Genomic DNA, 12771 nt, shown 5'->3' with positions numbered 1-12771 from the left:
TTACTAAAATCAGACAAAGATACCATAAAAGAAAACAGGCCAGAATAAAACTCTAGATTCCTGGTTGCTGACCTCATCAATGCACTGGAAGGATAAGGCACCCTGACTCCATAGGGAAAGGGCTCGGAAGTTCTGCAGAACCTCCCAGACCTCACCCAGAAGTACAAGTGTCTTCAACAAGATTCTCCCTCTTCCAGTGATTAATGACTGGGACACCTTAACAGGGAGGAACCTCCACAATAAAGAGGAACCACAAACTTCCAGCATACAGAAAGGCCACCCCAAACACAGCAACCTAAAGATGAAAAGGCAGAGAAATATTCAGCAGGTAAAGGAACATGATAAAATCCCACCAAACCAAACAAAAGAGGCAGAGATAGGGAGTCTAACTGAAAAAGAATTTCAGAATAATGATAGTAAAGATGATCCAAAATTTTGAAAACCAAATGGAGTTACAGACAAATAGTCTGGAGACAAGGATTGAGAAGATGCAAGAAAAGTTTAACAAGAACCTAGAAGAAATAAAAAATAGTTGATCAATAATGAATAATGCAATAACTGAGATCAAAAGCACTCTGGAGGGAACCAACAGTAGACTAACTGAGGCAGAAGATAGGATAAGTGAGGTGGAAGATAGAATGGTGGAAATAAATGAAGCAGAGAGGAAAAAAGAAATGAGGACAACCTCAGAGACCTCTGGGACAATGTTAAACACCCCAACATTCAAATCGTAGGAATCCCAGAAGAAGACTACAAAAAAGCCATGAGAAAATACTTGAGGAGAGAATAGTTGAAAACGTCCCTAAAATGGGGAAGGAAATAACCACCCAAGTCCATGAAACCCAGAGAGTCCCAAACAGGATAAACCCAAGGCAGAACACCCCAAGACATATTAATCAAATTAATGAAGATCAAACACAACAAATATTAAAAGCAGCAAGGGAAAAACAACAAATAACCCACAAGGGGACCACCATAAGGATAACAGCTGATAGTTCAATAGAAACTCTTCAAGCCTGAAGGGAATGGCAGGACATACCTAAAGTGATGAAAGAGAAAAACCTACAACCCAGATTACTGTACCCAGCAAGGATATCATTCAAATATGAAAGAGAAATCAAAAGCTTTACAGACAAGCAAAAGCTCAGAGAATTCAGCACCACCAAACCAGCTCTTCAACAAATGCTAACAATCTTCTCTAGACAGGAAACACAGAAAAGGTTTATAAACTCGAACCCAAAACAACAAAGTAAATGACAACAGGATCATACTTATCAATAATTACCTCAAATGTAAATGGGTTGAATGCCCCAATTAAAAGACAAAGTCTGGCTGAATGGATACAAAAACAAGACCCCTATATATGCTGTCTACAAGAGACCCACCTCAAACCTAGGGACACATACAGACTGAAAGTGAAGGACTGGAAAAAGATATTTCATGCAAATGGAGACCAAAAGATAGCAGGAGTAGCAATACTCATATCAGATAAAATAGACTTTGAAATAAAGGCCATGAAAAGAGGCAAAGAAGGACACTACATAATGATCAAAAGATCAATCCCAGAAGAAGATATAACAATTATATATGCACCCAACATAGAGCACCGCAGTATGTAAGGCAAATGCTAACAAACATGAACGGGAAAATTAACAGTAACACAATAATAGTGGGAGACTTTAACACCCCACTCACACCTATGGATAGATCAACTAAACAGAAAATTAGCAAGGAAACACAAACTTTAAATGATACAATGGACCAGTTAGACCTAATTGATATCTACAGGACATTTCACCCTAAAACAATGAATTTCACCTTTCTTCCCAAGTGCACACAGAACATTCTCCAGGATAGATCACATCCTGGGCCGTAAATTAGCCTTGGTAAATTCAAAAAAATTGAAATAATCTCATACATCTTTTCTGATCACAATGCGGTAAGATTAGATGTCAACTACAGGAAAAAAAACTATTAAAAATACAAACATAGAGGCTAAACAACACACTTCTGAATAACCAACAAATCACAGAAGAAATAAAAAAAGAAATCAAAATATGCATAGAAATGAATGAAAATGAAAACACAACAACCCCAAACCTATGGGATTCAGTAAAAGCAGTGCTAAGGGGAACATTCATAGCAATACAAGCCCACCTCAAGAAACAGGCAAGCAATCAAATAGATAACCTAACTCTACACCTAAAGCAACTAGAAAAGGAAGAAACGAAGAACCCCAGGTTAGGAGAAGGAAAGAAATCACAAAAATTAGGGCAGAAATAAATGCAAAAGAAACAAAAGAGACCATAGCAAAAATCAACAAAGCTAAAAGCTGGTTCTTCGAGACGATAAATAGACAGACCATTAGCCAGACTTGTCAAGAAACAAAGGGAGAAGAATCAAATCAACAAAATTAGAAATGAAAATAGAGAAATCACAACAGACAACACAGAAATACAAAGGATCATAAGAGACTACTATCAGCCACTATATGCCAATAAAATGGACAACTTGGAAGAAACAGACAAATTCTTAGGAAAGTGTAACTTTCCAAAACTGAACCAGGAAGAAATAGAAAATCTTAACAGACCCATCACAAGCACAGAAATCGAAACAGTAATCAGAAATCTTCCAACAAACAAAAGCCCAGGACCAGATGACTTCACAGCTGAATTTTACCAAAAATTTAGAGAAGAGCTAACACATATCTTCCTCAAACTCTTCCAGAAAATTGCAGAGGAAGGTAAACTTCCAAACTCATTCTATGAGGCCACCATCACCCTAATACCAAAACCAGACAAAGATGCCACAAAGAAAGAAAAAACTATAGGCCAATATCACTGATGAACATAGATGCAAAAATCCTTAACAAAATTCTAGCAAACAGAATCCAACAGCATATTAAAAAGATCATACGTCATGACCAAGTGGGCTTTATCCAAGGGATGGAAGGATTCTTCAATGTTCACAAATTAATCAATGTGATACACCACATTAACAAAAGGTAAAAACCATATGATTATCTCAATAGATGGAGAAAAAAGCCTTTGACAAAATTCAACATCCATTTATGATTTTAAAAAACCCTCCAGGAAGCAGGCATAGAAGGAACATGCCTCAACATAATAAAAGCCATATATGATAAACCCACAGCAAACATTATCCTCAATGGTGAAAAATTGAAAGCATTTCCCCTAAAGTCAGGAGCAAGACAAGGATGCCCACTCTCACCACTACTATTCAACATAGTTGTGGAAGTTTTGGCCACAGCAGTCAGAGCAGAAAAAGAAAAGGAATCCAGATTGGAAAAGAAGAAGGAAGAAGTAAAACTGTCACTGTTTGCAGATGACATGATCCTCTACATAAAAAACCCTAAAGACTCCACCAGAAAATTAACTAGAGCTAATCAATGAATACAGTAAAGTTGCAGGATATAAAATTAACACACAGAAATCCCTTGCATTCCTATACACTAACAATGAGAAAACAGAGAAATTAAGGAAACAATTCCATTCACCATTGCAACGAAAAGAATAAAATACTTAGGAATAAATCTACCTAAAGAAACCTAAAGACCTATTTATAGAAAACTATAAAACACTGATGAAAGAGATCAAAGATGACACAAATAGATGGAGAAACATACCATGTTCATGAATCAAAAGAATCAATATAGTGAAAATGAGTATACTACCCAAAAGCAATCTATAGATTCAATGCAATCCCTATCAAGCTGCCAACGGGATTTTTCAGAGAATTAGAACAAATAATTTCACAATTTGTATGGAAATACAAAAAACCTGGAATAGCCAAAGCAATCTTGAGCACAAAGAATGGAACTGGAGGGATCAATCTGCCTGACTTCAGGCTATTACTACAAAGCCGCAGTCATCAAGACAGTATGGTATTGGCACAAAGACAGAAACATAGATCAGTGGAACAAAATAGAAAGCCCAGAGATAAATCCATGCACTTATGGACACCTTATCTTTGACAAAGGAGACAAGAAATTACAATGGAGAAAAGACAATCTCTGTAACAAGTGGTGCTGGGAAAACTGGTCAATCACTTTTAAAAGAATGAAACTAGAACACTTTCTAACACCATACACAAAAATAAAATGGATTAAAGATCTAAACGTAAGACCAGAAACTATAAAACTCCTAGAGGAAAACAGGCAAAACACTCTCTGACATAAATCATAGCAGGATTCTATATGACCCACCTCCCAGAGTAATGGAAATAAAAGCAAAAATAAGCAAATGGAACCTAATTAAAGTTAAAAACTTTTGCACAATGAAGGAAACTATAAGCAAGGTGAAAAGACAGCCTTCAGAATGGAAGAAAATAATAGCAAATGAAGCAACTGACAAGGAATTAATCTCAAAAATATACAAGCAACTCCTGCGGCTCAATTCCAGAAAAATAAGCGACCCAATCAAAAAATGGGCTGAAGAACTAAACAGACATTTCTCCAAAGAAGACATACAGATGGCTAACAAACACATGAAAACATGCTAAACATCAATCATTATTGGAGAAATGCAAATCAAAACCACAATGAGGTACCATTTCACGCCAGACAGAATGGCTGCTGTCAAAAAGTCTACAAACAAATGCTGGAGAGGGTGCGGAGAAAAAGAACCCTCTTACACTGTTGGTGGGAATGCAAACTAGTACAGCCACTATGAAGAACAGTGTGGAGATTCCTTAAAAAAATGGAAATAGAACTGCCATACGACCCAGAAATCCCACTGCTGGGCACACACACCGAGGAAACCAGCATTGGAAGAGACACGTGTACCCCAGTGTTCATCACAGCACTGTTTACAATAGCCAGGACATGGAAGCAACCTAGATGCCCATCAGCAGATGAATGGATAAGAAAGTTGTAGTACCAAAAAAGAAAGCTGTGGTACATATACACAATGGAATATTACTCAACTATTAAAAAGAATGCATTTGAATCAGTTCTAATGAAGTGGATGAAACTGGAGCCTATTAAACAGAACAAAGTCAGAAAGAAAAACACCAATACAGTATATTAATGCATATATGTGGAATTTAGAAAGATGGTAACAATGACCCTATATGCAAGATACAGATGTAAAGAACAGACTGTTGGACTCTGTGGGAGAAGGCGAGGGTGGGATGGTTTGAGAGACTAGCATTGAAACATGTATATTATCATATGTGAGATAGATCGCCAGTCCAGCTTAGATGCATGAGGCAGGGTGCTCAGGGCTGGTGCATTGGGATGACCCTCAGAAATGGGATGGGGAAGGAGGTGTGAGGGGGGGTCAGGATGGGGAACACATGTACACCCATGGCTGATTCATGTGAATGTATGGCAAAAACCACCACAATATTGTAAAGTAATTAGCCTCCAAATAAATTAATTAAAAACAGGCCAGTATCAATGATGAATATAGATGTAAAATTTTTCATTGAAATATTAGCCCACTTATCCCAACAATATATTTAGAAGATCATAAACCATAATCAAGTGGGATTTTTCTGAGGAATGCAAGGATTCTTTAATATCCACAAAAAATAAATGTGATACACCACATTAACAAATTAAAATATATGATCATCTCAATAAATGCAGAAAAGGCTTTTGACAAAATTCACCATCCATTTATGATAGATAAAATATTTTCCAGAAGGTAGGGGTATAGAGGGAACATACCTCAACATAATAAAGGCGACATATTGACACCCACAGCTAACATTATACTCATGGTATCAAGGAACATGAAAAATGTTCAGTATTGCCAGTTATTAGAGAAACACAAATCAAAACTACAGTGAAATATCACCTCAAACCAGTCAAAATAGCTAATATTAAAAAAAATCCACAAACAATAAATGCTGGAGAGAGTGTGGAGAGTTCAAGGAACCGTCTTATACTGTTGGTGGGGAGGTAAATAGGTACAGCCACTATGGAGAGCAATACAAAAGTTCCCTAAAAAGCTGAAAATAGTTACCATATGATCCAACAATCCCACTCCTGGACATATATCTGAAAGAAGACAAAAACTGTAATCAAGAAGATCCATGCACCCTAGTGTTCATAACAGCACTGTTTACCAATAGCCAAGACATGGAAGCAACCTATATATCCACTGACAGCTGAATGGGTAAAGATGTACACACACACACACACACATGAATACTACTCAGCCATTAGTGGTTGCTTGTGACTGGGGGGATTAGGGATAGGAGGGTGATAGCTAAAGAGTACAGAGTTTCTTTTTGAGGTGCTGAAAATACCCAAAAATTGTGGAGATAGTTATACATATCTGAATATACTAAAAAGCCATTAAATTATTTGGAATATGAAATATACCTCAATAATTGGATGATTGTTAATATTTATGACTTACGTTTTGCTGAGGCCAGATGGAGTGAGAGAATAGAGAAGAAAGAAAGAAGAAGTGAGTACAATATCAGGAAATTTTTTTATTTCACACTTAGTTGGAGAGCAACCAAATAGAAGTGATTCTTGATTTTGAAGACAAGCAACTCATGTACATTTTGATATATTACTTTCTGTTTAAGTTTGCTTAACTACAGTGGAGTTTTTCTCTAAGTTTATAAATAAAGGCCTGAATATAATCTCTCTTCTTTTTCTTTCCCTCCAACCTCCTTTCTTCTTTACAGGGAGTTTACACTGGGAGAGTACTTACCCTTCAAGAATTATTGATCCATGTTGGGAAGTTAAATGCTGAAGCTGTTAGAGGTCAGTGGGCCAATCTTTCATGGGAATTGCTTTATGCCACAAACGATGATGAGGAACGTTATAGTATACAAGCTCATCCACTACTTTTAAGAAACCTTACAGTACAAGCAGCTGATCCTCCCCTGGGATATCCAATTTATTCTTCAAAACCTCTCCATATACATTTGGTGTAGAGGCCATTTTGACTTGTAACTGTATTGTGAGCAAATGAGGTGTGTTTATTTTTTCATTCTAGAAAAGTTAACATTGTGATTCCTTATAACTTCACTGGACTTACCTCTCTCCTCCTACAAGTCAGATGCCTGAGAAAAGCTAAGCTCTGTAAAGTTGATTTTCTTAGATATCCTACTGGTATAAAACAACAACTTTATGTATAATATAAAAGTTAGAATTAGTTGGCCAGTATTTGTGCCCTATGGATTGTGGTAGGCTTTGATAAATATAAAACATTTGTATAAGATTATAAAATGAATTTTTTAATGCTTTCTTTAATGTGTGATAAGTGACTTGCCTTAGAGAAGTCAAAAACTATGTATATTTTACATGCTTAAAAGATATGCATATCAGTGTTTTTTAAGTAATAATAATGGATCCTACTGAAGGTTGCAAAATGTACATATATTTATTTGAAATATAATTAAATTTTATAGTATTTTCAAACTTTCTGCTGTTTATTTTAACATTTAACATGCTCTGAATGTTTTCATATAATCTATCCAGTTTCTTTTCATATACTTCAATTCAGAAAGCTTAAAAACTTTTAATAAAATCTCTTCCAAAATAAATTTTTATTTTTTTCCCAGATAGCCTTTTGATATATTTAAAAGGAAAAGGGTTCATCCCATTCATCATGTACTCAGCAGGATTAGCAACATTAAGGTAACCTGATTATGACTGTTAGAGGCCAGTCTGTAGATCTGGCTCATTGTGCATTTCTTTTCCACTGAATATACTGATTCTGAAGAATGACTTGCCCGATAGGACTACCAGTTACTATTGTCTTAAGTTGTTTGAACTCAAACCAAAAAAGATAGGAGACAAATTTTCATAATGTGATCAGGGTTTTATTTTCATTGTTTTGCTGCTTAGGAACTTTTTACAGGAACTTATAAGGAGGTTAAATAATGAATCGTCATCATTTGAGAGGAATTTTCTCTACACCTTACTTTGTTTTCATCTGTGTTGTTGTTGTTCAGTCTCTCAGTTGTGTTCAACTCTTTGTGATCCCATGGACTGCAGCATACCAGGCTTCCCTGTCCTTTACAAACTCCCAGAGCTTGCTCAAACTCATGTTCATTGAGCTGGTGATGCCATCCAACCATCTCATTCTCTGTCATCCCCTCTCCTCCTGCCTTCAGTCTTTCCCAGCATCAGGGTCTTTTCTCATGAGTCGGCTCTTCACATCAGGTGGCCAAAGTATTGGAGCTTCAGCTTCAGCATCAGTCCTTCCAATGAATATTCAGGACTGATTTCCTTTAGGATGGACTGGTTGGATCTCCTTGCAGTCCAAGGGACTCTCAAGAGTCTTCTCCAGGTGCTGCGGCGGTGTGACCTGGGCAACGGCCGGTCTAACGATGGCTGGCATGTCGGCTCTGAAGCGACTGTTGCCTTTCACTCACGTTGGAGGCCACCCCTTCAGAGGCCACTGCACGCGGGCGGCTGGAGCCCGTGGGCTGGCAGAGGTGCGCACATCGAGCCCCGGTACAGACAGTTCCCGCAGCTGACCAGATCCCAGGTGATCTAGGCCGAGTTCTTCAGTGCGACCATGTGGTTCTCGATTCTCTGGTGCTTCTGACATGACTCAGATGCTGTGCTGGGTCACTTTCCTTATCCCGACCCTTCCCAGTGGACAGATGAGGAATTGGGTATCCCTCCAGATGATGAAGACTGAAAACAGAGGCTCAGCTCTTGCCAAATGGGTGCACCCCATGTTTCTTGTTATGTTTAACATTTGTCTGTAAACATCTTTTGACTTTGCACATAGGATGGTTCTGAAGAAACAGTGCATTTTATAATAGCATAAAGAATAATTAACACATCAAAAAAAAAAAAGAGTCTTCTCCAACACCACAGTTCAAAAGCATCAATTCTTTGGCACTCAGCCTTCTTTATGGTCCAACTCTGAAAAAACAATAGCTTTCACTATATGGACCTTTGTCGACAAAGTAATGTCTCTGCTTTTTAATATGCTATCATGTTTTTAATATGTTGGTCATAGCTTTTCTTCCAAGGAGCAAGTGTTTTTTAATTTCATGGCTGCAGTCACCATCTGCAGTGATTTTGGAGCCCATAGAAATAAAGTCTGTCACTGTTTCAGTTGTTTCCCCATCTATTTGCCATGAAGTGGTGGGACTGGATGCCATGATCTTAATTTTCTGAATGGTGAGTTTTAAGCCAACTTTTTCCCTGTCATCTTTCACCTTCATCAAGGGGCTCTTTAGTTCCTTTTCACTTTCTGCCATAAGAGTGGTGTCATCTGTATATCTGAGATTATTGATATTTCTCCTGGCAATCTAGATTCCAGCTGTGCTTCATCCAGCCCAGCATTTTGCATGATGTACTCTGCATGTAAGTTGAATAAGCAGGGTGACAATATGTAGTCTTGATGTATTCCTTTCCCAATTTGGAACCAGTCCATTGTTCCATGTCTGGTTCTAGCTCTTGCTTCTTGACCTGCATACAGATTTCTCATGATGCAAGTAAGGCAGTCTGGTATTCCCATCTCTTTAAGAATTTTCCACAGTTTGTTGAGATCCACACAGTCAAAGGCTTTAGCATAATCAAAGATGCAGATGTTTTTCTTAAATTCTCTTGCTTTTTCTGTAATCCAATGGATGTGGCAATTTGATCTCTGGTTCCTCTGCCATTTCTAAATCCAGCTTGAACATCAGGAAGTTCTTGGTTCACGTACTGTTGAAGCCTAGCTTGGAGAATTTTGAGCATTACTTTGCTAGTGTGTGAACTGAATGCAGTTGTACAGGAGTTTGAACATTCTTTAGCATTGCCTTTCTTTGAGATTGGAATGAAAACTGACCTTTTCCAGTCCTGTGGCCACTGCTGAGTTTTCCAAATTTGCTGGCATATTCAGTGCAGCACTTTCACAGTATCATCTTTTAGGATTTGAAATAGCTCAGCTGGAATTCCATCATCTCTACTAGCTTTGTAGTGATGCTTCCTAAGGCCCAGTTGACTTTGCATTCCAGAATGTCTGGCTCTAGGTGACTGATAACACTATTGTGGTTATCTGGGCCATTAAGATATCTTTTGCATAGTTCATCTGTGTATTCTTGCCACCTCTTCTTACTATCTTCTGCTTCTATTAGGTCTATACCATTTCTGTCCTTTATTGTGCCTTTATTCTACCTTTATTATTTTCATCTATAGTACCCTTTATTTAGTCTGTAGTAGCCTCCTGGGTTGGTAGTACAATAATACATTCTCTATAGTAATGACTGAAATTATTTGAAATGTACCAATTAGGTTTTTATTACTATTATTCCTTTATTATGTGGAACAGTTCAGTACAGCAATGTTAAAGGATACTTTTTTGGACTAATTTCAGTTAATGAATTCACGAGATTTGTGTGTTAGTCATTTTGGGGGAAGCAATATAATATAGTTATTAAAATGGGATTGGTGTTACATCTGAGTTTGGATCTCAGGCTTATGATTTATGTAATTGAGATGTATTAGCTGGAAATATATACATATACACACATATAGACAGAGAAGTTTGGCGGGCTACTGTCCATGGAGTCGCAAGAGTTGAACATGACTTAGTAACTAAACAGCAACAGTACATACATACACGCACACATATATATTATGTATATATCTTTTTTTGTCACTGACGGAAATTTTCTCATATTATTCAGTTCAGTTCAATTCAGTCGCTCAGTTGTGTCCGAGTCTTTGCACGCTAATTATCAGTTTTAGTGATTATATAACTTTAATAGATATAAATAACAGAGTATTAGACTATCCCTCAAATAATGGGCATTTTAAGTTGTTTAAAGATTTACACTATTATAATAGTGCCATGCCGTGCTTTCTCTTTGCCATGGATTCTTCTCAAACTGCCTCAATGTCTTGCCATTCATTCATGGCCAAGTTTTCTCATCTTCATTCACTTGTCAAAGTGTTCCTGTTTGGATTCCATTTCTACTGTTCCCCCAAAATAAAGTTTTTATTAAAGTCATTATTTACTTGCATATTATCAAACCAACTACAGTTGACCCTTGAACAATGTAGGTTTGAACTGTGCAGGTTCACTTGTACATGGATTTTTTTCATTAGTAAATGCTAAGCTACTACGTGGTCTGAAATTGTTTCCATGGAAACATAGGGCCTACTATAGATTATATACAGATTAAAACCCCAGCACTGTTCAAGGGTCCACTACAGTGACTTTTATATTCCTGTCTTATTTGGCAACCCACTCCAGTATTCTTGCCTGGAAAATCCCATGGATGGAGGATCCTGGTAGGCTACAGTCCATGGGGTCGCAAAGAGTCGGACACGACTGAGCAACTTCACTTTCTTAAGCAGCACTTGACACTTTTGACAACTGCTTGAGTCACCTTTTTTTTTCTTTTGGACTTCCCTGATACCACATGATCTTCATTTTCTTCTTGTCTCCCTGACTACTCCTCAATTGCCTTTACCACTTTTCCTTTTCTGCCTGACCTCTGAATTTTGGAATTTCTTAATAAGTGGTTCAGGCCACCTCTTCTTACTCTACATTTCATCATAGACAATCGCATTCACTCCCAAAACCTTACATATCATCAATAAATTAATGATGTTCAAATACATGTACTTAACGTCTCTTAGCACTGCACCTGTATATGTAACCATTTATCTCCGTCTGATACAATCAAAATAGCTTGACCTTATTGAACTTGCCCTAAAACCAGCTTCTCTGACTTCCACTTTTAGTAGTGCACATGTAATTCACATCAGACATCTCACAAAGAACTAGGGAAGCTGTGCAAAAGATTTTAAAATCTGTGTCAAAAGTATCAGTGAATCAAGAAGACAGTGAAGGATTATATCACCAAGACCCAAGGCAGAATGAAACTTCGAGACCTGAGCTCAGCATTTGGGCTGCTTTTCTTCTAGGAACATTGGTTGATTCAGGAGGAGGTGGCTGGGAAGACAACTAACACTTTTGGCAGACTTCCTACTAAGTTAAAGTGTTAAAGATTGAGTCTAGGGCTCTCCAAAGAAGGAGGATAAAAAAAAATAGATCAATTTTGAATCTTTTCAATCTTTTCAAGGGGCTTCCCTAGTAACTCACCTGTTAAAGAATCTGCCTGCAATGCAGGAGACCCTAGTTCGATTCTGGATCAGGAAGATCTCCTAGAGAAGGAAATGGCAGCCCACTCCAGTATTCTCGCCTGGAAAATCCCAAGGACAGAGGAGCCTGGTGGGCTGCAGTCCATGGGGTCGCAAAGAGTCAGACACAACTGAACAACTAAGCCCAAATCTTTTCAAAACTGGATTAAGGTGATCCTAGATTTGTAGTGTACCTAGCTGCTACCCTGAGCAAATATTAATCTTCTCTGGATTTTTTAATTATTTTTATAATTTTTCATATTTATGTTGGAAAATCTAAAACACCTGAGGAGATAAGACAACATGATCAAAATCCAGGAAAAACAAGACAATAGGAACAAACCCACAGGGGTTTATAATTAGAGGTTTGTACCTCTGAATCCCCTTCACCTATTTTGCCCCCACCCACCAATCTCCTGTTTCTTGTCCATGGCTATGTGTCTGTTTTTTTTTGTTTTGTTTTTTAGATTACACATATAAGTGAGATTATGTGGTATTTTTCTTTGTCTGACACATTTCACTCAGCATAATACCCCTCTAGATCCATCCATGTTGTCTCAAGTGGCTAGATTTTTTTTAATGGCTGAGTTATTGCATTGTATCAATATCTATATACCACATTTTCTTTATCCATCAATGGACACAGGTTGCTGCTGAAATTCTCCATCTTGTGTTTCAAAATCTTTAAA

The 12771-nt window shown here is 37.5% G+C and overlaps 1 protein-coding gene and 1 pseudogene across 4 annotated transcripts in view; both read left to right on the top strand.

Moving 5' to 3' along the window:
• Positions 1-7088, top strand: part of PCNX4 (pecanex 4) — a 36415-nt gene extending 29327 nt beyond the window's left edge. For all 4 annotated transcript variants that reach the window (XM_043920029.1, XM_043920028.1, XM_043920030.1 and 1 more), the window contains one exon: positions 6667-7088. In XM_043920029.1, the coding sequence (XP_043775964.1) occupies positions 6667-6918 (252 nt within the window). In that variant the 3' untranslated portion in view covers positions 6919-7088. The remainder of the gene's footprint in view (positions 1-6666) is intronic.
• A 1083-nt stretch (positions 7089-8171) lies between these two features.
• LOC122705150 lies at positions 8172-8896 on the top strand (annotated as a pseudogene).
• The last annotated feature ends 3875 nt before the right edge of the window (positions 8897-12771 follow it).

Source organism: Cervus elaphus, chromosome 12 (genome assembly GCF_910594005.1).
Source record: "Cervus elaphus chromosome 12, mCerEla1.1, whole genome shotgun sequence".
In the NCBI taxonomy this organism is placed as follows: domain Eukaryota; kingdom Metazoa; phylum Chordata; class Mammalia; order Artiodactyla; family Cervidae; genus Cervus; species Cervus elaphus.
This window is presented reverse-complemented; position numbering and strand designations above follow the sequence as displayed.